The sequence below is a fragment of the Schistocerca piceifrons genome, chromosome X (genome assembly GCF_021461385.2).
Source record: "Schistocerca piceifrons isolate TAMUIC-IGC-003096 chromosome X, iqSchPice1.1, whole genome shotgun sequence".
In the NCBI taxonomy this organism is placed as follows: Eukaryota; Metazoa; Arthropoda; class Insecta; order Orthoptera; family Acrididae; genus Schistocerca; species Schistocerca piceifrons.
Window position 1 is genome coordinate 879,022,065 of NC_060149.1, and position 27,183 is coordinate 879,049,247.

At 42.4% G+C, this 27,183-nt stretch overlaps 1 protein-coding gene across 1 annotated transcript in view; it reads right to left on the bottom strand.

Annotated features, from left to right (window-relative positions):
- Nucleotides 1-27,183, bottom strand: part of LOC124721191 (potassium channel subfamily K member 1-like) — a 223,135-nt gene that overhangs the window by 27,439 nt on the left and 168,513 nt on the right. The window contains exon 2 of the mRNA XM_047246037.1: nucleotides 19,852-19,992. Coding sequence (XP_047101993.1) covers nucleotides 19,852-19,992 — 141 coding nt within the window. The remainder of the gene's footprint in view (nucleotides 1-19,851; nucleotides 19,993-27,183) is intronic.

Here is a 27,183-nt window from a genome sequence, read left to right on the forward strand (position 1 = left end):
GCAAAGGACTTGGAAGAGCAGTTGAACGGAATGGACAGTGTCTTGAAAGGAGGATATAAGATGAGCATCAACAAAAGCAAAACGAGGATAATGGAATGTAGTCAAATTAAATCAGGTGATGCTGAGGGAATTAGATTAGGAAATGAGACACTTAAAGTAGTAAAGGAGTTTAGCTATTTGGGGAGCAAAATAACTGATGATGGTCGAAGTAGAGAGGATATAAAATGTAGACTGGCAATGGGAAGGAAAGCGTTTCTGAAGAAGAGAAATTTGTTAACATCGAGTATAGATTTAAGCGTCAGGAAGTCGTTTCTGAAAGTGTTTGTATGGAGTGTAGCCATGTATGGAAGTGAAACATGGACGATAACTAGTTTGGACAAAAAGAGAATAGAAGCTTTCGAAATGTGGTGCTACAGAAGAATGCTGAAGATAAGGTGGGTAGATCACGTAACTAATGAGGAGGTATTGAATAGAATTGGGGAGAAGAGAAGTTTGTGGCACAACTTGACTAGAAGAAGGGATCGGTTGGTAGGACATGTTTTGAGGCATCAAGGGATCACAAATTTAGCATTGGAGGGCACCGTGGAGGGTAAAAATCGTAGAGGGAGACCAAGAGATGAATACACTAAGCAGATTCAGAAGGATGTAGGTTGCAGTAGGTACTGGGAGATTAAGGAGCTAGCACAGGATAGAGTAGCATGGAGAGCTGCATCAAACCAGTCTCAGGACTGAAGACCACAACAACACAACAGTGTTAAAAGGGAAATGATTCCAACTATCACGTAGTATATCTAGCTTTGGCACAGAAAGGAATTAAATACTCAGCAATAACACTCTTTGACAATCTGCCGACGGAAATAAAGATAAAATGTCTAAAACGAAAAAAGTTTCCATGTACAGATTATAGTTGTTATTCATTAACAAACCCTTCTACAGCGTAGAGAAATTATTGAATAGAAATAAGTAGTCAATGAGAAACTAGAATTTAGTCACACTGACGTATTTCTTAAGATATGTACACCGGTAAAGATGTTCCACATGACAACAAATACTGATAGTGCTGTCTCTGGAACAGGTACCTAACTACAAAAGTATAACCGTTTCTCAGCTACCCGAATTTTACAAAATTGTTCACATAGGTCTCAAACGACGTTTTGGCGATAGTCTTACGGATACCAGCTGCATTTCTAATCATCCAGAGAACGAAAGGCAACTGCCAGTCACCCATTTATAACTCTAATATCCTTTTACATACACATCAATGACAGCAGCGGCACAGCTGACTACTCAAAGACCCTTGAACATCTGTGTGTATGTGTCATAGAAAAACCTAAAAACAAAGCGACACATCCGTTACAATGTTTGTATCTGCTGAGATATGACAGAACATAGAATTCATTGATATATTATCCCATTTACGCATCCTTTGGTAATCAATCGGATCCTCATATCTAGCACTTGATCCACGTTTAAAAAGGTGCTCCCTACTTACATTATAAATTAGAGACTATAAATACTGAAACTTAATTGTTACTGGAGAATATAGCTAAAGTGATCTCAGAAATGGCCACTGGATATTTGTGTTTTCTCGTTTAACACGTTGACTCGTTTACCTCTGAAAAAGCAAAATATTTCTATACCCTCTAAAATAAATAGGAGAGTGGTGGTGATGAGAACGGAGGACTGGCTAGAGGTGGGGGACCAGGAGAGAGGGGTAGCTGGTATTGGGATCTATACATTTGAGAGGGAAGTGGGTGGGAGGCAACAGGGATGAGGAAAAGCAAAAGGTGTGGTATAGGGAGAGAAGGAGAAGGGAGACTTTGGGTGGGGGTGGATAGGGTGGGATGGATTCCTATTCGGTATGATGGGTATTATTTGGGGCTGAGATCATAGCCTAGGAGAGGGGAAAGGGTTGTAATTTTTTTAATGAGTATGAAGTTTGTGTGTTAGAAGAGGATTGGTGGGATATGTTAGGAGAGGCATGGCAGCGCACTTGAATTGGAAAGGAGAGCAGACACAAGAGAATTGTTGGAGTTGAGTTTGCTGATGGTGTAGGTTCTTCAGAGGTGTTCTATGTGAGTGGGGAGAGGTGGGTGACGGATCCTCGTGAGGGGAGGTAAAAGGATACAGAAAGTGTGGCGGGAAGCATGGCGTTCGAGGATCTGGAGGCACTTATAGAACTTGTAAGGGCCAGATATCAGGGCAACAGTTGCATAGAAAAGCATGCGGTGGATCAGGAAGTTGTACATGTGAAGACAGTGGTGTGCTATAGTCCCCATGTTTAGCCAGGTAGTAGCCTTAGTCTGTCGTGGGCTTTCTGTTGGATGTTTGGTAGGTGAGGTGTCCACGTTAGTTTCCGGTCGAAGGTTAGTCCAAAGTTTTTTGGCACCATTTTTTTCCTTGTTATTTCATCCCCCTCGCCACATATGGTGGGGGTTGGGCTGCCAGAAGTACAGTTCTCTGCTCTTCAGCCATGCCAATTAAAAAAATTACGATGATAAATATATGCAAAAATTTCTTTTTTTTCTATTTTAAATTAAGAATCGAAGATAGGCAGTTAAAATATGGAAGTACATACATTTTAAAAACATATCACAGGGAGGTTAAATTCTTCTGATAAAAACACCGAAGCACTGCACTTTCACTTAAAAACTAAAGGACCTGCACTAGGATGAGAGGTATTGTTTTAGCACCATATAATGGTATGCTTAATAAAGGTTACTTATGAATGTGGTGGTAATGGGAACAACTTTCACAGATGTGAATCTGCAGCGGCTATGGGCCCATACATGCAAAAGACTATTCAGCATATTAAATTAGTACTAGGAATCAGAACAATCCTATAAAGACTTAAAGCGATGGACTATGTTATGTAAAGGAGCCGGGAAGACACGTTTACAACCGCTTGCCAGCAGACAAACACTTCGGCGACGTTCACGGGATAGCGATATGCACATATACAGACGGTGGGTGGCATCGCGTACACGTTATAAAAGGGGTCTGCATTGGTGGAGCTGTCTGGCGCCAGACTTACACTAAACTCAACGCTACACATCCATTTAAATCTATCGAGTACTGGAAAGTATATTGTCAACTCATTAGCTACATCCCCACACCTTCCTACCCACTTCTCCACGATAACCATCCCTTACAGACAACCTGAGCAAAGCTAGACACTTTGCAACATATCTGACATCTTCTCCCATCCCTGATGATCCACATTTTGATGATTCTCTTTTAGCTATCGTCCATGAACGCATTAATACCGCCATCCCACCCCTGCCTTCCAGCTTCCTGTACTTGGACAACATACCACACACAGAATTAAATACACCTATTGCAGTAAGACACATAAAACAAGTACTCGACAAAAAAACGCAACACTTCCCTCGGCCATGACTGCAATACTTATCGACACCTCAAAGAATGACTCCTCTCCTTTCTCATCACTCTTTCAACCCTTTACATCACTATCCTCAACAATGGAAAACCTCGAAAATCCTACTTTTCCTCAAACCCCAAAAATCTCCTACTGACAACTCCTGCTACCGCCCCATCTGTCTCACCTCATTGTTTAGCAAGGTCTTCGAATCCATCCTCTCCCAATGCATCCATCAACACTTGAACCAACACCACCTTCTTCCCATTAACCAGTGTTGCTTCCATCCCAGTTTCTCCTCTCATGACCGGCTCCTGCACCTCACCCATCTCCTATCACACCAACTCAACTTCCGTAAATCCGCTATTTTTGTCTTCCTCGACCTAGAAAAAGCCTATGATCATGTATGGAATTCCCGTCCCCTTTTCAAACTCCAGACATATTCACTTCTAGTTACCTATGTCCGTCTTATTGCATCCTTCCTATGTAATCGGCCATCCTTTGTCACTATTAACAACATCAATTGCTGTACCTTTCATCCCACTGCAGGAATGCCCAAAGGTACTGTCCTGTAGCCTCTCCTTTATCTTCTCTACACCACTGATATGCTTAAACCACCTCTACCAGTCCACCTCCTCCAATATGCTGATGACACTGCTTTCCTCGCCCTCTGCCCTACACTCCAGAAATCCCAATGATTCCTGCAAATTCAACTCAATCAGTTTGCCTCCTGGTGTGACCAATGGCTTCTCAAGATCAACCCCTCCAAAGTCCAGGTAATAATTACAGGACAAACCACCTGCACCTTCTGCCTCCATGACTTCTACCTTACCATTTACTATCGTCCTATCCAGCTAACGAGCACTCTAAAATGTCTCCAACTAACCCTCAACCGGCAACTAACGTGGTACCCCCACCTGCCAACCATTCAAAAAAAGGCCCACAATAGACTAAAACTACTAATAGGCAGAACTTGAGGATTACACCCATCCACATTTATCCTACAAAATCCTGATTGCCCCATCGTTTGTTATGCAAATGTTGCATGGATCTCCACCCCCCCCCCCCAAAGTTCTATAAATCCTATGAAGTCCTCGAACGCCATGTATTCTGTCTCTCTTTCTGAATCCGTTTACCTACCCCTCTGGATCGTCTGCCATCTCATCAAATTCCCACGCCTCCTCATCCACATCGAATACCTACACATCTATTACACTGAGACCTGAGTTTCTCCTGGCGTATACAACTTTCAAATAACTTTCGGGAATTCAGCCAGGTAACACTTTCAGCGACCGCTGATATTTCGGCGGGAGAATACCCCATCAGTTTCAAGTCAAACTGCAACGGACAGCCGACGTACATGAAAATTTAAGACATCGGTGAAACCCGCCTGTTTTTGTAGATATGTCGACGATACCTTTGTTGTTTGGCCTCATGGTAGGGAGAATTTGAATGCCTCGATCCACCCAAACATTCGTTTTACGATGGTGATGGAAGAGGATGGTTGTCTTCCCTTTCTTGAAGTGTTGGTTAGGAGGAAGGATGATGGATCATTGGGACATGCAGTCTACAGAAAACGTACTGACACCGACTTATACTTACAGGCTAATAGTTATCACCATCCGGCTCAGCGTGAAGGGGTACTTCATACCTTGGTACACAGGGCACATGTCGTTTCCGACGCTAAGACTTTGCCAGCTGAGCTGTCCTATCTTGAAATTACGTTTCGTCAAAATGGTTATAGTGATAGACAGATCGAACGCGCGTTGCGCTGTCGACCAACTGTACATCGGGTGATTGATGATAATTCTGAGACGATACCTAAGTCTACTGCCTTTTTGCCTTGCGTAGGAAACACTTCCAACAAGATCGGTCGTATTTTATGGAAATACGATGTGAAATGTGTGTTCCGACCTCCATCTAAAATTAGAGTGCTTTTGAGTTCTGTTAAGAATGATCTTGGTCTGCGTAAGGCGGGTATATATCGCATTCCTTGTAGCTGCGGCATGGCATGCATTGGTCAAACTATCAGGACCGTGGAGCACCGATGTACTGAGCATAAACGGCACACACGATTACAGCAGCCAAGTAGATCTGCTATTGCCGAACATTGCTTGGGTACTGGTCACCTCATGTTATATAATAACACCGAGATATTGGCATGCACGTCCAGCTATTGGGACAGTGTCATTAGGGAGGCAGTTGAGATTAAATTAGCGAGCAACCTCGTTAACAGGGATGGAGGTTTTTGTTTAAACTCTGTTTGGAATCCGGCTCTCTCCCTTGTGAAAAAACAGAGGTACAGAGTCAATGCTACCTCACCTGCGAGTTCGTAGTCTCACTGTCGATATCTCTGACTTTGATCATCGTTGATGGCACTAGTGTTCAGTGTGTGTGTTATCTTTCCTGCATCAGTCCGAGAACAAAAAAAAAAAAAAAAAAAAAAAAAAAAATCAAATGTCTGTGACATCTTATGGGACTTAACTGCTAAGGTCATCAATCCCAAAGCTTACACACTACTTAACCTAAATTATCCTAAGGACAAACACACACGCCCATGCCCTAGGGAGGACTCGAAACTCCTCCGGGACCAGCCGCACAGTCCATGATTGCAGCGCCCCGACCGCTCGGCTAGTCCCGTGCGGCCAGAAACTCTTCCTTCCAGTCACGCAGCTGGTCTGATGTTCCTTACGCTCGTATTTTGTTCTTTAGGCCTGAATTCGGAATTGTATCGAACACTTTTGGAAGTAAAAAAAGGCGGCATCAACCTGGGCCCTGGTATCTACTGCTTTCTGGGTCTCGCGGCTAAACAGAACGAGCTGGGTTTCACACTGTCATTGTGTTTTGAACCATGTTGTTTCCTACAGAGAAAATTTTCGGTCTCCAGAACTGATGTAGCAAGCGAGCATTAAACATGTTCCAAAATTCTGCAATACACCGACGTAAGAGATATACGTCTAGAATTTTTTACGTCTACGTCTATTCGACGACTCATTTTGAAAACGGAAATCACCTGCTCTTTTTTCCGATCATTAGGAACGCTTTGCGACTACAGCGACCTATGGTACACAGCTACTAGAAGAAGAGCTAATTTTTTCGCGTATTGAATGTACAATTGTATGGGTATCCCGTCAGGCTTAGTGGCCTTTCCTCTGTTGAGCGATATCAGTTGCCTCTCTATCCCACGGCCACTTACTTCTGTATCTGTCATTTTGACGTTCGTGTCACTGTTTAAAGGAGGAACTACAGAGCGGTCTTCCTCAGTGAAACAGTTTTGGAAAAAGATGATTAGGATTTGGGCCTTCTCTGTGTCACCTTCCGTTTTCGATGCCATTATGGTCACAGAGTGTTTGGACAAAAGGCTTCGATCCGTTTGCTTATTTAACATAAGGCGAAAACTTCTTAGAATTTTCTGGCAAGTCTGTAGATAGAATTTTACTTTCAAATTCAATGAACGCTTCACGCATGGCTCTCCTTAAGCTACTTTTTGCTTCGTTCAATTTTTACTTGTCTGTAAAGCTTTGATTACGTTTAAATATGCAGTGACGCTGTCATTGCTTTCGTAGCAGCTTTTTAACACGTCTTTCCCGACCCTCACAGTTTTGCTAGCCACATACCTGTCTAAGGCGTAATGTACGGCACTCTTTAACTTTGTTCATCGGTGCTCAACATTATCAGTGCTATAGATGAAATTTTCATGTTGACCTCTCAGTAATCTGAAATCAGTTTCTTGTCGCCTTTGCTAATCAGGAATGTCTACCTACCTTTATTTATAGTTTTATTTACAGGCGTATTCAGTGATGCTGTAACGGTGTTATCGGCAGTGATTCCCTGTACTACACTGAGTCGAAAAGGGAGCGCCTGTCGGTGACCAGGAGATCTAATACGTTCTTTTCACGAATCGGTTCTCTGATTAGCTGCCCAAGGTAACAGAACACCTGGCTTAATAATATAATATTATCATGCAAAATGCTGGCTGTTCCGAATAAAGGATGCCGTCAGTAATAGGGGTGTTGCACAGCCCAGAGGGATGCTATGCCTTCACGGCATTATATTGGAACAGGATAATGTTTTTATACATGTTGCGAGCAATAATTACGGCTTCCCCTCTTCATGAAACCTTCTGATGCCCTTCTGACCTATAAACTAACCCGGTATGTCAGCGATAGAACATATATGAGATTGTATGGGTGGGCATCTTGATCGTGACATCGTGCCAGTTGCTAGAACCACTAAAGTTGGGACTGTGATAGACGTTACCTGCAATAGTATTGCTCAGGGACTTATTCAAAATCTACTTAATTTTTTTTAGAGCTAGAGATTCTGTGGCAGCCTCACCTCACCAAAAATTGCTTGTATAATATTGTTTCATTAACATATTTATTTGGTATCTTCTTTACACTATTAGAGTTGACACTTGAACACAAAAATTTCATTTTGCTGTGATACCTTAATGGAATTCCTTCATTTTCGCAATAGGCAGCGTATTACACTCAAGCGCCAAAGAAACTGGTGTAGGCATGTGTATTCAAATACAGAGATATGTAAACACACAGAATACGGCGCTGCGGTCAGCAACGCCTATATACGACAACAAGTGTCTGGCGCAGTTGTTAGATCGGTTACTGCTGCTACAATGGCAGGTTATCAAGATTTAAGGAGTTTGAAAGTGATGTTATTGTCGGCGCACAAGGGATGGGACACAGCATCTCCGAGGTAGCGATGAAGTGGGGATTTTCCCGTACGACCATTTAACGAGTGTACCGTGAATATCAGGAATCCAGTAAAAAACCAAATCGCTGCGGCCAAAATTAGATCCTGCAAGAACAGAACCAACGACGACTGAGGAGAATCGTTCAGCGTGACAGAAGTGCAACCTTTCCGCAAATTGCCGCAGATTTCAGTGCTGGGCCATCAACAAGTATCAGCCTGCGAGCCATTCAACGAAACATCATCGATATGGGCTTTCGAAGCCTGGGTCCATCAACACCGACATTGTACTGTTGATGATTGGAAACGTGTTGCCTAGTCGGAAGAGTCTCATTTCAGATTCTATCGAGTGGATTGGCGTGTACTGAATATGGCGTGTACTGAATATAGCTGACAGAAGAAGCTACCTGTTGAGGGAGGTGCGCCGGCTCTGAAACGAATCCGCTCGGCGAGTTGACGACGTGGGTCTGTGTGCTGGCCAGCTTGGATGTGGGTTTCAGGCGCTTTTCCACATCCCACTAGGTGATTACCAGTTACACGACACGCAGACACTTACAAAACTTCCACTTGCTTTCATATGGCTAATACTACACACAAGTAGTTGGGATACACATATTCCGTAACAGAAGGTAACTGGGTGACGTCAGAAACTGAATCCGGCCACCCCTTAAATTAAGCACGCCAAATCCAATCCTAACTATGGCGACCTTGTGCCAATGCAAGACAAAGGCACGCAGAGCAATGGCACAAGATGTAACGATACCACCGACCACCTTAAACGGCAATCGATGCGAACCTTATACATCTGAGAGGAGTTTTTGAAAAGTTGACTGTGGGATAACCAAATGGAAACGGAACAATCAAACTGGGATTCGTTCCGAAGCACTCCAGCGGAGTATAACTAACAGTAAACAGGTGGGTCAGGAGCAGTCGTTCTCCCAGCATAAAAGCAAGTTGTAACATTACATATTAAAACCGGTCACCAGCCTATTTAGGCATTCTTGTGTCAAACAAAATGATAATGCAGAAGACAGTCTTAAGGCTAACCTAAAATTGCAGATAAATGCGTTGCTAACAAACAAATGGCCAATGAAATAGTGAACAGTAACATATGCTTCTTAACAACACCTACCTTGAATGAACTAGGAGAAACAATTTATAAAACCAATTACCGACACACATGAAACTAGCAGCAATACTAAACAGGCAAAAGCCTGAAATGATTCTGAATTTAAATCAGGGGCTCTGCTAATGATCATAATCTATAACTTCAATGTTTATCACAGGGTCTCTATATCTGTGCATTAACCAACTTGGATTAGGAGAGATAACACAGTAAACAGTTCTTTCTTAAACTCGGTTTGAAGCAACTAAACGGAAAGCAAATCTGACTACACTGGCTCTGAAGAAGCCTTTGCACTGCTTCATTAACTAACTAGCCTAGTACATGAGGGCCCTTAGAAGAACCATGCTCATTGACAAAACTACGCCAGTTTGTATGAGAAATGGTAGGTATTCTTATCATTAATGATTAATTAAGTAAAGCACAACAAACTATAATCCTTTAAATAAGAAATGTGTTTTCATAAGCAGTCTTTTGACCTATTCAAAAGTATAATTGGCTGTGCAAATGACAACAAAACATTAAATTCAAGTTCAACCACTTTCTTAAAATAAATTAGGACACTCGGAATAAAATTTACTATGATAGGATTCCTGTCCAGGTCTGTGATTTGGGATAATTACGGGTATAAGATAGAGTTTTTAACAACACCATGATTATTATTAAAATCAACCAAATTTCACAAATACCTGGTACATTTACAGAGTGCCAAATATAAACAATTTAGTAGAAAGCCGATGGCACTGGTGGCGAAATTCGCAGTGGCTATAATCTTGCGGCGATGCAATCATAGCAGTACTGTTGGACTCGCCCTGTTACGTATCTTCTAGGTGTCGGAATTATATTTTTATAGGGCCAAAAATAATGACATGATAATGGTATCACCAAATGCAGCATCCGAAGCCCATAAATACTGCCCTTAAGCTCTTCTGGCCTCAAAACTCCAGGGAGATGTGCCACAATGATCTGCTACCGCTAGCGAGATGCTAACCACAGCACTGCTCAGCTCAGACTCCTTACCCGACACAAAGTGCGAGTTGCCACTTGCGCGCCAGCCAATCCTTTACCACTCTGCCAGTCTACTTCCGTAGCTGCGGGACTTCCCTACAACTTTTACATTCAACCCTATGTTCCCTAACTATGGACGAAGTTATTTACAGTACTTTATACAACAATTATTCCGGTACTTATTTAAATTCACAAGCGCAGTTTAAACAACGTCGTTCAAAAGCTCACGTAACTGAAATATGTATACATAGTCAAAGAATTTTCATGATAGATACAACATTCTATATAAAGAACACTACAAACTGACATAGAATTATCGCTACAGATACAAATAGGTTGAAAATAGGTGTTACAAGGATCCACCTAGCACAATGCACACTTTCAGTACTGCCTTATGAGAAACAACGCCATACAAAAAATGACGGGATGTTCGGAAAGTGTAGACAGCTGGAAATGGACAAAGCGGCGATGTGCGCTTACGCTACGTGAGCAGCCACAAAAGCTGTCGAACAGAACACTGATTCACTTAGACATTCGAGCCTTTTTCTGTGTTCTGGAGTGAGGATATTAACATGGTTGGTTCGTATTTACGTATCGTAAGTAATAAGAAATAATGAAACAACACACGAAGGACTCCTGGACCACAGAAAAAAAGAAAGAAAGAAAGATGAAAATTAATAACAAATTCAAAACTAGGATTAAAATACAAGCCATATCTATATGCAATCATATAGTACTAAGAACGAAGACAAATATCAGTGAACAGGCTGGGGAATGATGACTGAGACATTAAGGTCGCGCTCACTGGGCAGCCAGATCACCAATGTATTTCTTCGCCACATATATAAAGAATGTGCTACTGTATTCGGTACTTGGTTCCTAATATTTTGCTCACGCTGAAGTTTGCGGCTAATCTCATGGAATGAGGGAGCTACTATGATCATGATGCGTCTCAGCACGATCCGCCATCGTCATCGCTGTCAGCTATTTGAACAAACGATTATGTATCAAAGAGAATAAAATTTTCTGCAACAAGGAATCAAATGTTGCTCAAAAAAGTGTATATTCTTGTGGATACAAATATAAACGGGCATTGTCTCCTTTTTCCTTGTTCGTTTTCATTTTTTAACTGTCCTTGTTTAGTGTAATAATATGAAGAAAGTGTTAGTAGTGCTTGAGTTTCGCATTAACGCTGTTTTTCAGCGCAGTTAACAGTTTAAATTGAGAAAAATTAAAACATTGCCTGGTAGCGGAAAGATCAGGGGATCGAATCCCGGTCGGCCCAGGGACTTTTTAACTCTGCCTTTTAACTTAGCATTCACCTCTCAAGGATGGGTGAGTCGCCACGAACGGCAGTTGGTTAACTGGAGTAGGTTAGATTTGCACCAGGCCATTGAGCACACGACATTATTATTACCCTCAATTTTATTAGAGCAATTAGGTGGAAGGTACTTCTCATATAAACTTTCGAAGCAAATTTACTCACGGCACCAAGAACAATTAATGAATGCAATCTTTGCGCAACTAAATCGTTATTTCCGAAGATTCGCCGGAAAACAGACGTGGTTTTCAGTTAAAAATATTTCATTTTCGAGAATTTATTTTTATGCATACCATACATACGATAACGTTCCCTGAAAAATCGGTGCAGAAAGTTGATCATGAGCTATGCTGTGAATCGCTATTGCAACCGCGTGGTTGTACAATTCACGCTGTGTTTCTGGGGAGATATTGCAATTTTGAAGCCTTGAAATAAAGTTATATCTTAGGGTCTTCCGTTTTAGGTTGTACACAAGCGACCTGCCAAATATGTGCCGAATCGGTTGGTCTCCGCTGAGTCTTTAATATAGTTAGTGCACCCGTGCGAAGCTAGACCGGATCATTAGTTTACATTATACTCCGAAAGCCACCTTATCATTTATGACAAGGGATACACTGTGTCCCCCCTTTTATTACCGCGGTCATTCAGAAATTAAGGACGCGAACTTCATTAGCGGGAAAACTGCTGAATGTTATTACATGAATCTTCCTGATGGTAAATTTGGGAACCTCGGTGACAAGTCCTGTCAGATTTTTGAAGGAAATAAAGACATTTCATAACGTCAGTGCCTCTCAATACTTATACGTTCGAAGAGCAATGTTCAAGGAACGTATTTTTTTATTCGAACGCGTGAAATGCGCAGCAATTTGATCTTTGTATATTTTATCTTCTTTCTTGTATACGTGGGCGAATTCTTTTCCTCTTATGATAAGAGTAAAATTTTGCACTAGAACTTATAGAATGGTTTGCAGTGTTAGTATGTGACGAATATAACTTTATTTTTGGTGTACATATAGGCCTGTCGAGCGGTATATATACATATATACACATATATATATATATATATATATATATATATATATATATATATATATATATATATATATATATATGATGTATGACACAGGCGAAATACCCTCAGACTTCAAGAAGAAAATAATAATTCCAATCCCAAAGAAAGCAGGTGTTGACAGATGTGAAAATTACCGAAATATCAGTTTAATAAGTCACAGCTGCAAAGTGCTAACGCGAATTCTTTACAGAAGAATGGAAAAACTAGTAGAAATCGACCTCGGGGAAGATCAGTTTTGATTCCGTAGGAATGTTGGAACACGTGAGGCAATACTGACCCAACGACTCATTTTAGAAGCTAGATTAAGGAAAGGCAAACCTACGTTTCTAGCATTTGTAGACTTAGAGAATGCTTTTAACAATGTTGACTGGAATACTCTCTTTCAAATTCTGAAGGTGGCAGGGGTAAAATACAGGGAGCGAAAGGCTATTTACAATTTGTACAGAAACCAGATGGCAGTTATAAGAAACGAGGGGCATGAAAGGGAAGCAGTGGTTGGGAAGGGAGTGAGACAGGTCTGCAGCCTATCCCCGATGTTATTTAATCTGTATATTGAACAAGCAGTGAAGGAAACAAAAGAAAAATTTGGAGTAGGTATTAAAATCCATGGGGAACAAACAAAAATTTTGAGGTTCGCCGACGACGTTGTAATTCTGTCAGAGACGGCAAAGGACTTGGAAGAGCAGTTGAACGGATTGGATAGTGTCTTGAAAGGAGGATATAAGATGAACATCAACAACAGCAAAACGAGGATAATGGAATGTAGTCGAGTTAAGTCGGGTGATGCTGAGGGAATTAGATTAGGAAATGAGACACTTAAAGTAGTAAAGGAGTTTTGCTATTTGGGGAGCAAAATAACTGATGATGGTCGAAGTAGAGAGGATATAAAATGTAGACTGGTAATGGCAAGGAAAGCGTTTCTGAAGAAGAGAAATTTGTTAACATCGAGTATAGATTTAAGTGTCAGGAAGTCATTTCTGAAAGTATTTGTATGGAGTGTAGCCATGTATGGAAGTGAAACATGGACGATTAATAGTTTGGACAAGAAGAAGATTTCGAAATGTGGTGCAACAGAAGAATGGTTCAAATGGCTCTGAGCACTATGGGACTTAACATCCATGGTCATCAGTCCCCTAGAACTTAGAACTACTTAAACCTAACTAACCTAAGGACAGCACACAACACCCAGCCATCACGAGGCAGAGAAAATCCCTGACCCCGCCGGGAATCGAACCCGGGAACCCGGGCGTGGGAAGCGAGAACGCTACCGCACGACCACGAGATGCGGGCCAACAGAAGAATGCTGAAGATTAGATGGGTAGATCACATAACTAATGAGGAGGTATTGAATAGGATTGGGGAGAAGAGGAGTTTGTGGCACAACTTGACTAGAAGGGATCGGTTGGTAGGACATGTTTTGAGGCATCAAGGGATCACGAATTTAGTATTGGAGGGCAGCGTGGAGGGTAAAAATCGTAGAGGGAGACCAAGAGATGAATACACTAAGCATATTCAGAAGGATGTAGGTTGCGGTAGGTACTGGGAGATGAAGAGGCTTGCACAGGATAGAGTAGCATGGAGAGCTGCATCAAACCAGTCTCAGGTCTGAAGACCACAACAACAACAATATATATATGGGTGCGTCCGTGTATGAGATTGCACTAGGGCTTTGTATTGGAAGGGTCAGATTGATTTATGTGTCTTCTGTAATTTGAGTGACTTCAAGCGAATGCTTAAATAATGCCTTCAATAAATTAACGGCCGCTTCTTTCGCCGATTCAGTCGATATGTTCTTGTTCTCTGCCGCAGTAACCGTGATGTTGATGGGACTTTTTACATCTATATCTACATGGACACTGTGTAAATCGCACATAAGGGCCTGGCAGACGGTTCGTTGGAACACCTTCACAATAATTGTCTATTATTCAACTCTCGAACAGCGCGCGGAAAAAAACGAATACCTGTATCTCTCCGTGGGTGCTTTGACTTCCCTTATTTTATTATGATGATCGTTTTTCCCTATGTAGGTCAGCGTCAACAAACTATTTTTGCATTTTGAGGAGAAAGCTGGTGATGGAAATTTCGTGAAAAGATCCCGTTTCAACGAGAAACGCCTTTGTTTAATGACGTCCACCCTAAATGTCCGTGACTCTGTCTCCCCTATTTCACGATAACACAAAAAGTGCTGCTCTTCTTTGAACTTTCTCGATGTACTCCATTAATAATATCTAGTAAGGATCCCACAAAGCGCAGCAGTACTCCAAAAGAGAACGGACAAACGGATTGGAGGCAGTTTCTTTAGTACATATGTTGCATCTTCAAAGTGTTCTGTCAATAAATCGCAGTCTTTGGTTCGCCTTCCGCACTATAATTTTTGTTTTCTTTCCAATTTAAATTGTTCGTAATTGTAATTCCTAGGTATTTAGTTGAATTTACGGCCTTAAGATTTGACTGATTTATCGTGTAACCAAAGTTTAACGGATTTGTTTCAGCAATCATGCGAATGACCTCATACTATTCGTTATTTAAGGTCAGTTTCCAATTCTCGCACCATTCAGGTATCTTTTCTGAATCATTTTGCAATTTGTTCTGATCTTATGAGGACTTTACTAGGCGATAAACGACAGTACCAACTGCAGAAAACCTAAGACGGCTGCTCAGATTGCCTCCTAAATTGTTTATATAGATAAGGAACAGCAGAGGGGCTATAACACTATCTTGGGGAACAGCAGAAATCATTTCTGTTTTGCTCGATGACTTTCGGTCAGTTACGACAAACGGTAACCTATCTCACAGGAAATCAACTGAGACGACCCCCCGCCCCCTCCCCCCCTCTGAAGCATGGACCTTGCCGTCGATGGGGAGGCTTGCAAGCTTCAGCGATACAGACACGGTGCAACCAAACCGGAGGGGTATCTGTTGAGAGGCCAGACAAACGTGTGGTTCATGAAGAGGGGTAGCAGCCTTTTCAGTAGTTTAAGGGGCAACAGTCTGGATGGTTGACTGATCTGGCCTTGTAACACCAACCAAAACGGCCTTGCTGTGCTGGTACTGCGAACGGCTGAAAGCAAGGGGAAACTACAGCCGTAATTTTTCCCGAGGACATGCAGCTTTACTGTATGGTTTAATGATGATGGCGTCCTCTTGGGTAAAACATTCCGGAGTTAAAAGAGTCTCCCATTCGGATCTCAGGGCGGGGACTACTCATGAGAAGGTCGTTATCAGCATAAACAAAACTGGCGTCCTACGGATCGGAGCGTGGAATGTCAGATCCCTTAATCGGGCAGGTAGGATAGAAAATTTAAAAAGGGAAATGGATAGGCTAAAGTTAGATATAGTGGGAATTAGTGAAGTTCGGTGGCAGGAGGAACAAGACTTCTGGTTAGGGGAGTAAAGGGTTATAAATACAAAATCAAATAAGGGTAATGCAGGAGTAGGTTTAATAACGAATAAAAAAATAGGAACATCGATAAACTACTACGAACAGCATAGTGAACGCATTATTGTAGGCAAGATAGACACGAAGCCCACGCCTACCACAGCAGTGAAAGTTTATATGCCTAGTAGCTCTGCACATAATGAAGAGATTGAAGAATGTATGATGCGATAAAAGAAATTATTCAGATAGTTAAGGGAGACGAAAATATAATAGTCACGGGGGACTAGAATTCGATTGTAGGTAAAGGAAGAGAAGGAAAAGGACTGGGGGTAAAGAATGAAGGAGGAAGCTGCCTTGTATAATTATGCATAGGGCATAATTCAATTATAGCTAACACATGGCTTAAGAATCATGAATGAAGGTTGTATACGTGGAAGAGGCCTGGAGACGTTGGAAGGTTTCATATATATTATATAATGGTAAGACAGAGATTTAGGAACCAGGTTTTAAATTGTAAGACATTTCCAGGAGCAGATGTGGGCTCTGACCACAAGCTACTTGTTATGAACTGTAGATTAAAAGTGGAGAAACTGCAACAAGGTGGGGATTTAAGGAGATGGGACCTGGATACACTGACTAAACCAAAAGTTGTAGAGAGTTTCAGGGAGAGCGTAAGGGAACAATTGACAGGAATGGAGGAAAGAAATACAGTAGAAGAAGAATGGGTAGCTTTGAGGGATGAAATAGTGAAGGCAGCAGAGGATCAAGTAGGTAAAAAGACGAGGGCTACTAGAAATCCTTGGGTAACAGAAGAGATACTGAATTTAATTGATGACAGGAGAAAATATAAAAATGCAGTAAATGAGGCAGGCGTAAAGGAAAACACACGTCTCAAAAATGAGATCAACAGGGAGTGTAAAATGGCTAAGCCTGGATGGCTCGAGGACAAATGGAAGGATGTAGAAGCATGTATCACTAGGGGTAACATAGATACTGCTCACAGGAAAATTAAAGAGATCCTTGGAGAAAAGAGAACCACCTGTATGAGTATCAAGAGCTCAGATGGAAAATCAGTCCTAAGCAACGAAGGGAAATCAGAAAGGGTCTATTTAAGGGTGATGCACTTGAGGGCAATGTTATGGAAATGGAATAGGACATAGATGAAGATGAAGTGGGAGATATGGTACTGTGTGAAGAATTTGACAGAGCACTGAAAGACCTAAGTCGAAACAAGGCCCCCGAAGTAGACAATATTCCATTAGAACTACCGATAGAATTGGGAGAGCCAGCCCTGACAAAATTCTTCCATCTGGTGAGCGAGATGTTTGAGACGAGCGAAATACCCTCAGACTTAAAGATGAATATAATAATTACAATCCCAAAGAAAGCAGGTGCTGACAGGTGTGAAAATTACCGAACTATTAGTTTAATAAGTCACGGTTGCAAAATACTAAGACGAATTCTTTATAGACAAATGGAACAACTTGTACAAGCCCACCTCGGGGAAGATCAGTGTGGATTCCGTAGAAATGTTGGAACACGTGAGTCAATACTGACCATACGACTTATCTTAGAAGATAGGTTAAGGAAAGGCAAACCTACGTTTCTAACATTTGTAGACTTAGAGAAAGCTTTTAACAATGTTGATTGAAATGCTCTGTTTCAAATTCTGAAGGTGGCAGGGGTAAAATACTGGGAGTGAAAGGTTATTTACAATTTGTACAGAAACCAGATGGCAGTTATAAGAGTCGAGGGACATGAAAGGGAAGCAGTGGTTGGGAAGGGAGTGAGACAGGGTTGTAGCCTCTCCCCGATGTTATTCAATCTGTATATTGAGCAAGCAGTGAAGGAAACGAAAGAAAAATTCGGAGTAGGAATTAATATCCATGGAGAAGAAATAAAAATTGTGAGGTTTGCCGACGACACTATAATTCTGTCAGACACAAAAAAGGACCTGGAAGAGCAACTGAGCGGAATGGACTTTGTCTTGAAAGGAGGATATAAGATCAACATCAACAAATGCAAAACAAGGATATTGGAATGTAGTCGAATTAAATCAGGTGATGTTGAGGGAAATAGATTAGGAAATAAGACACTGAAAGTAGTAAATGAGTTTTGCTATTTGGGAAGCAAAATAACTGATGACTGTCGAAGTAGGGAGGATATAAAATGTAGACTGGGTATGGCAAGGAAGGCGTTTCTGAAGAAGAGAAATTTGTAACATCGAGTCTACCTGCTTAGCTGGGTGGTAACGTGCTTGCCTCCCATGCAGCGGGCCCGGGTTCGATTCCCGGCCGGGTTAGAAGGTCTCTCTGCTCGTGGACTGGGTGCCGTGTTGTCCTCATCATCATTTCAGCCTCATCACCGGCACGCAAGTCGCCCAATGTGGCGTCGGCTGAAATAAGACTTGCATTTGGCGGTCGAACTTACCCGGTTGGGGCCTCCCGGCCAACAATCCCATACTCATTTTTTTTGTGTAACATTGAGTGTATATTTAAAGGTCAGGAAGTCTTTTATGAAAGTATTTATATGGAAATGAAACATGGACGATAAATAGTTTAGGAAAGAAGAGAATAGAATCTTTCGAAATGAGGTGCTACAGAAGAATGGGTATATCACGTAACTAATGAGGAGGTACTGAATAGAATTGTCGAGAAGAGGAATTTGTGTCACAACTTGAATAGAAGACGGGATCGGTTGGTAGGACACGTTCTGGGGCATCAAGTGATCACCAGCTTAGTGCTGGAGGGAAGCATGGAGGGTAAAAATCGTAGAGGGAGACCAAGAGATGAATACACCAAGCAGATTCAGAAGGATGTAGGTTTCAGTAGTTATTCGGAGATGAAGAGTCTTGCACAGGATAGAGTAGCATGGCGAGCTGCATCAAACCAGTCTCTTGACTGAAGACAACAACAACAACTGAGACGATATTCCATAAGCAAGCAATTTGATGATAAGCCGCTTGTGAGGTACAGTGTCAAACGCCTTCTGGAAATCCAAAAATACGGAATCAGTTTGAAATCCCTTGTCAATAGTAGTCAACTCTTCGTGTGAGTAAAGGGCTAGTTGCGTTTCACAAGAACAATGTTTTCTAAATCATTGCTGACTGTGTGTCAGTAGACCGTTCTCTTCGAGGTTATTCACAATGTTGGAATACAATATATGTTCCAAAATCCTGCTGCATATTGATGTTAATGATATGGGTACGTAATATAGTAAATTACTCCTACTGCCGTTCTTGAATATTGGTGTGACCTGTGCAACTTTCCAATCTTTGGGTACAGTCTTTCGTCGAGCGAGCTGTTGTATATGATTGTTATGTCTGGTGCTATTGCATCAGCATAATATGAAAGGAACTTAGTTGGCATACAGTCTGGACCGGAAGACTTATTTTTACTAAGTGATTTAAATTGCTGCACTACTCCGAATATATCTGTTTCTAAGTTACTCATGTTGGCAGCTGTTCTTGATTCGAGTTCTGGAATATTTACTACGTCTTCTTTGGTGAAGGAACTTCGGAAGGCAGTGTTTAGTAACTCTGCACTATCAATGATAGTATGTTAATTGACATTGATTGTGTCTTGCCACTAGCAGACGTTACATACGACCAGAATCTCTTTGGATTTTCTTCCAGGTTTTGAGACAAAGTTTTGTCGTGGAAACTATTATAAGCATCTCACATTGAGGTCCTCGCTGAATTTCGACCTTCTGTAAGATGGCCAATCTTGTTTATTTTGCATTGGTTTGAATTTGTTATGATTTTTTCGTTGTTTCTGTAACTGTCTTCTGACTCGTTTAGTGTACCAAGTATTTTAAACTACAGCACGCCATGTGTGGCCAAATAACTACGTATACTCACCGATGGTGGTGACGACGGTGCTGGAGAAGAAAAGCGACTGTCCAAAGCTCCAGTTGGGTTCTCCAGAAGCATTCTTGGCTGCGGAAACGCCTCTGTTGCTAGCGCGCACCACTTCCTCGATCAGCTCCTCCAGGGCCTCATCTGTCAACAGCAAAAACTTTGTTCTTACTATATTTGTTTTTTAAAATGCAACTACACTGAATCGCCAGAGAAACTGGGGTATTCAAATACAAAGATATTTAAACGGGCAGAATACGGCACTGCGGTCGGCAACGTCCATATAATAAAGTGTCTAGCGCAGTTGTTAGATCGGTTACTGCTGCTCAATGGCAGGTTATCAAGATTTAAGTAGTTTGAACGTGGTGTTATTTTCAGCGCACGAGCGGTGGGACACACTATCTCCGAGGTAGCGATGAAGTAGGGAGTTTCCTGTACGACTATTTCACGAGTGTACCGTGAATATCAGGAATCCGGTAAAACATGAAATCTCCGAAATCGCTGTGACCGGGAAAAGATCCTGCCAGAACGGCACCAACGGTGTGCTCTCTGCCGCCGTTGGATAAGCAGCTGCCAGCAGAAAGTCGTATACTCCTAGCTCACTTATTTGTTACATAGTTTAATTAATTTATTTGCGTGTTTTTGGTACTTGCATTGTTTAATTCATAAATTTCGGGCGTATTATAGTATTTGAAAGTTGTAGCATCGCGTTTTAGTACCTGAATAGTGTAAATTCGCGTAGTCGTCTGTCTTCTGTTTTTGTTTTGAACGGCCAGTGTCGGTTGGTCACAGCCAGTGTGCTCCCTGCCGCCGTTAGATGAGCAGCTGCCAGCAGAAAGTCGTATACTCCTGGCTCACTTATTTGTTACATAGTTTAATTCTTAATTTCTTTGCGTGTTTTTGGTACTTGCATTGTTTAATTCATAAATTTCGGGCGTATTATAGTATTTGAAAGTTGTAGCATCGCGTTTTAGTACCTGAATAGTGTAAAATCGCGTAGTCTCCTTCCGCCGCCGAGCAGTGTGTCAGCAGTGCGCAAGTAGCAGCATTACTGCATTTACTAGGCAATATTGTATTTTAATAACCGTTTAAATTTTGTGTCGATTTGTTTGTGCTCTCTGTACATTAGATCAGACGTTCTTTGCACAACAGTTTTTAGCATGGATAGGGACTGCAACTGCTGTGTTCGGATGCAGGCTGAGTTGGCATCCCTTCGCTCCCAGCTTCAGGCAGTGTTGGCTTCGGTCACATATCTTGAGGCTGTTGCCAATGGGCATCACTGTGGGGGTCTGGATGGGGGTTTGTCTGGGACGGCCAGCTCGTCACACGCATCCCCCGATCGGGCTACGACTGTGGCTGGCAGGGATACTGCCCACATTGAGACTGATCCCTCACCTGTCGTAGAGTGGGAGGTTGTCTCGAGGTGTGGCAGGGGGCGAAAGACATTCCGGAGGGCTGAACGGAAGGTCTCTCCAGTTTGTCTGACAAACCGGTTTCAGGCTCTGTCTCAGGCTGATACTGATCTTCGTCCTGACATGGCTGCTTGTCCTGTTCCAGAGGTTGCCCCTCAGTCTGCAAGATCCGAGCGGTTGCAGAGGGTGGGCTTACTGGTAGTTGGGAGCTCCAACGTCAGGCGCGTAATGGGGCCCCTTAGGGATATGGCAGCAAGAGAGGGAAAGAAAACCAATGTGCACTCCGTGTGCATACCGGGGGGAGTCATTCCAGATGTGGAAAGGGTCCTTCCAGATGCCATGAAGGGTACAGGGTGCACCCATCTGCAGGTGGTCGCTCATGTCGGCACCAATGATGTGTGTCGCTATGGATCGGAATAAATCCTCTCTGGCTTCCGGCGGCTATCTGACTTGGTGAAGACTACCAGTCTCGCTAGCGGGATGAAAGCAGAGCTCAACATCAGCAGCATCGTCGACAGGACTGACTGCGGACCTTTGGTACAGAGCCGTGTGGAGGGTCTGAATCAGAGACTGAGACGGTTTTGCGACCGTGTGGGCTGCAGATTCCACGACTTGCGCCATAGGGTGGTGGGGTTTCGGGTTCCGCTGGATAGGTCAGGAGTCCACTACACGCAACAAGCGGCTACACGGGTAGCAGGGGTTGTGTGGCGTGGACTGGGCGTTTTTTTAGGTTAGATGGCCTCAGGTAAGTACAGAAAGGGTAACAGCCTCAAAGGGTGCGGGGCAAAGTCAGGATATGCGGGGACCAAGCAGCAATCGGTATTGTAATTGTAAACTGTCGAAGCTGCATTGGTACAGTACCGGAACTTCAAGCGCTGATAGAAAGCACCGAAGCTGAAATCGTTATAGGGACAGAAAGCTGGCTGAAGCCAGAGATAAATTCTGCCGACATTTTTACAAAGGCACAGGCGGTGTTTACAAAGGATAGATTGCATGCGACCGGTGGTGGCGTGTTTGTCGCTGTTAGTAGTAGTTTATCCTGTAGTGAAGTAGAAGGGGATAGTTCCTGTGAATTATTATGGGTGGAGGTTACACTCAACAACCGAGCTAGGTTAATAATTGGCTCCTTTTACCGACCTCCCGACTCAGCAGCATTAGTGGCAGAACAACTCAAAGAAAATTTGGAGTACATGTCACATAAATTTTCTCAGCATGTTATAGTCTTAGGTGGAGATTTCAATTTACCAGATATAGACTGGGACACTCAGATGTTTAGGACGGGTGGTAGTGACAGAGCATCGAGTGACATTATACTGAGTGCACTATCCGAAAATTACCTCGAGCAATTAAACAGAGAACCGACTCGTGGAGATGACATCTTGGACCTACTGATAACAAACAGACCCGAACTTTTCGACTCTGTAAGTGCAGAACAGGGAATCAGTGATCATAAGGCCGTTGCAGCATCTCTGAATATGTAAGTTAATAGGAATATAAAAAAAGGAAGGTTTACCTGTTTAGCAAGTGTAATAGAAGGCAGATTTCAGACTACCTAACAGATCAAAATGAAAATTTCTGTTCCGACACTGACAATGTTGAGTGTTTATGGAAAAAGTTCAAGGCAATCGTAAAATGCGTTTTAGACAGGTACGTGCCGAGTAAAGCTGTGAGGGACGGGAAAAACCCACCGTGGTTCAACAACAAAGTTAGGAAACTACTGCGAAAGCAAAGAGAGCTTCACTGCAAGTTTAAACGCAGCCAAAACCTCTCAAACAGAAGCTAAACGACGTCAAAGTTAGCGTAAGGAGGGCTATGCGTGAAACGTTCAGTGAATTCGAAAGTAAAATTCTATGTACCGACTTGATGGAAAATCTTAGGAAGTTCTGGTCTTACGTTAAATCAGTAAGTGGCTCGAAACAGCATATCCAGGCACTCCGGGATGATGATGGCATTGAAACAGAGGATGACACGCGTAAAGCTGAAATACTAAACACCTTTTTCCAAAGCTGTTTCACAGAGGAAGACCGCACTGCAGTTCCTTCTCTAAATCCTCGCACAAACGAAAAAATGGCTGACATCGAAATAAGTGCCCAAGGAATAGAAAAGAAACTGGAATCACTCAACAGAGGAAAGTCCACTGGACCTGACGGCATACCAATTCGATTCTACACAGAGTCCGCCAAAGAACTTGCCCCCCTTCTAACAGCCGTGTACCGCAAGTCTCTAGAGGAGCGGAAGGTTCCAAATGATTGGAAAAGAGCACAGTTAGTCTCAGTCTTCAAGAAGGGTCGTCGAGCTGATGCGCAAAACTATAGACCTATATGTCTGACATCGATCTGTTGTAGAATTTTAGAACATGTTTTTTGCTCGAGTACCATGTCGTTTTTGGAAACCCAGAATCTACTCTGTAGGAATCAACATGGATTCCGGAAACAGCGATCGTGTGAGACCCAACTCGCTTTATTTGTTCATGAGACCCAGAAAATATTAGATACAGGCTCCCAGGTAGATGCTATTTTCCTTGACTTCCGGAAGGCGTTCGATACAGTTCCGCACTGTCGCCTGATAAACAAAGTAAGAGCCTACGGAATATCAGACCAGCTGTGTGGCTGGATTGAAGAATTTTTAGCAAACAGAACACAGCATGTTGTTATCAATGGAGAGACGTCTACAGACGTTAAAGTAACCTCTGGCGTGCCACAGGGGAGTGTTATGGGACCATTACTTTTCACAATATATATAAATGACCTAGTAGATAGTGTCGGAAGTTCCATGCGGCTTTTCGCGGATGATGCTGTAGTATACAGAGAAGTTGCAGCATTAGAAAATTTTAGCGAAATGCAGGAAGATCTGCGGCGGATAGGCACTTGGTGCAGGGAGTGGCAACTGACCCTTAACATAGACAAATGTAGTGTACTGCGAATACCTAGAAAGAAGGATCCTTTATTGTATGATTACATGATAGCGGAACAAACACTGGTAGCAGTTACTTCTGTAAAATATCTGGGAGTATGCGTGCGGAACGATTTGAAGTGGAATGATCATATAAAATTAATTGTTGGTAAGGCGGATACCAGGTTGAGATTCATTGGGAGAGTCCTTAGAAAATGTAGTCCATCAACAAAGGAGGTGGCTTACAAAACACTCGTTCGACCTATACTTGAGTATTGCTCATCAGTGTGGGATCCGTACCAGATCGGGTTGACGGAAGAGATAGAGAAGATCCGAAGAACAGCGGCGCGTTTCGTCACAAGGTTATTTGGTAACCGTGATAGCGTTACGGAGATGTTTAGCAAACTCAAGTGGCAGACTTTGCAAGAGAGCCGCTCTGCATCGCGGTGTAGCTTGCTCGCCAGGTTTCGAGAGGGTGCGTTTCTGGATGAGGTATCGAATATATTGCTTCCCCCTACTTACACCTCCCGAGGAGATCACGAATGTAAAATTAGAGAGATTCGAGCGCGGACGGAGGCTTTCAGACAGTCGTTCTTCCCGCGAACCATACGCGACTGGAACAGAAAAGGGAGGTAATGACAGTGGCACGTAAAGTGCCCTGCGCCACACACAGTTGGGTGGCTTGCGGAGTATAAATGTAGATGTAGATGTAGATGAACGACGATTGAAGAGTGTCGGGTAGATCGTCAGAGACAGAGCATCTCGTGTTCCTGCTGCTAATAAGGCGAGTGCACCGTTCGTTTGTTACACAAACTACTGGCCATTAGAATTGCTACACCAAGAAGAAATGCATATGATAAACGGATATTCATTGACCCTGGGGTGGTGGGTTTTCTGTTTCCGCTTATTAGGTCAGGAGTCCACTACATACAGGCGGCGGCTGCACGGGTAGCGGGGTCTGTGTGGAAGGGACTGGGCGTTTTTTTTTTTTAGGTTAGAGGGTGTTAGGGAACCACAGAAAGGGCGTTCGTCTGAAAGGGGGCAGGTAAAACACAGTAAGGTAGTTTTTGAACCGATCGGTACTGTAGTTGTAAATTGTCGTAACTGTGATGGGAAAGAACCGGAGCTCCAAGTCCTAATAGAAAGCACTGAAGCTCAAATAGTTATATGTACAGAAAGCTGGATAAAGCCGGAAATACGTTCAGCCGAATTTTTTCAAACGATCTAACAATGTTCAGAAAGCATAGATTATTGCTGTCAGAAGTAGATTGCCTTGTAGTGAAATTGAAGTAGATAGTTCCTGCGAAATAGTATCGGTAGAGGTTATACCTGACAATCGGACTAAACTATTAATTGTATCCTTTTACCGACCCTCCGACTCAGAAGATATAGTTGCCGAACATTTTAAAGAAAACTTGTCTCATTTCAAATAAGTACCCCGCTCATACAATTATAGTCGGTGGGGACTTCAATCTACCCTCGATATGCTGGAAAAATTATCCGTCTAAAGCCGGCGGCAGGCATAAAACATCATCCGAAATTGTACTGAATACTTTCTCAGAAAATTATTTTGAACAATTAGTTCATGAGCCCACTCGAAGCATAAATGGTTGTGAAAACATACTTGACCTCTTAGCAACAAATAATCCTGGACAAATAATGAATATCGTGACGAATCAGGGATTAGCGACCACAAGGCAGTCGCTGCTAGGCTGAATGCCGTAACACCTACAACCATAAAAAAGAAACGCAAAGTATATCTATTTAAAAAGCTGATAAAATTGCTTTTAATGCCTTTTTAAGAGGTAGTCTTCACTCCTTCCGATCTGATCATGTAGAAAAGGTGTGGATGATTTCAAAGAGATAGTATCGACAGCAGTTGAGTGATATATACCATATAAATTAATAAGTGATGGTACTGATCCTCCATGGTACACAAAACGGGTCAGATCACTGTTGCAGAAGCAGCGAAAAAAGCATGCCAAATTTAAAAGAACGTAAAATCTTCAAGGCTGGCAAAGTTTTGCGGCAGTTCGGAATATAGCGCGTACTTCAATCCGAGATTCTTTTAATAATTTCCACAACGAAATTCTGTCCGGACATCTGGCAGAAAAGAGATTCTGGATATACATAAAGCACACCAGTGGCAAGACGCAATCAATACCTTCACTGCGGAATAACAACGGTGAAGTCACTGATGATTGTGCCACTAAAGCAAAGTTATTAAACACGGTTTTCTGAAACTCCTTCACCAAAGAAGACGAAGTAAATATTCCTGAATTCCAATCAAGAACAACTGCCAAGATGAGAAACATAGAAGTGTATATTCTCGGTGTAACAATTCAGCTTAAATCACTTAATAAAGCCAAGACCTCCGGTCCAGACTGTATACCAGTCAGGTTCCTCTCAGAATATGCTGATAAAATAGCTCCATATTTAGCAATTATATACAACCACACGCTCACAGAAACATTCGTACCTAAAGACTGGAAAATTGATCAAGTCACACCAATACCCAAAATGGGAAGTAGGAGTAATCCGCTGAATTACAGGCCCGTATCACTAACTTGGATTTGCAGTAGGGTTTTGGAACATATACTGTATTCTAACATTATGAAGTACCTCGAAGAAAACGGTTTATTGACACATAGTCAGCACGGATTCAGAAAATATCGTTCTTGCTAAACACAACCATTTCTTTATACTCATGAAGTAATGAGTGCTATCGACAGTGGATGTCAAATTGAGTCCATATTTTTAAATTTGAAGAAGGCTTTCGACACGGTTCCTCACAAGCGTCTTCTGACCAAATGGCGTGCCTATGGAATATCGCCTCAGTTGTGCGACTGGATTCGTGATTTCTTGTCAGAAAGGTCACAGTACGTGGTAAAAGACGGAAAGTCATCGTGTAAAACAGAAGTAATATCCGGCGTTCCCGAAGGAAGTGTTAGAGACCCTCTATTGTTCCTGATCTATATTAACGACATAGGAGACAATCTAAGTAGCGGTCTTAGATTGTTTGCAGGTGATG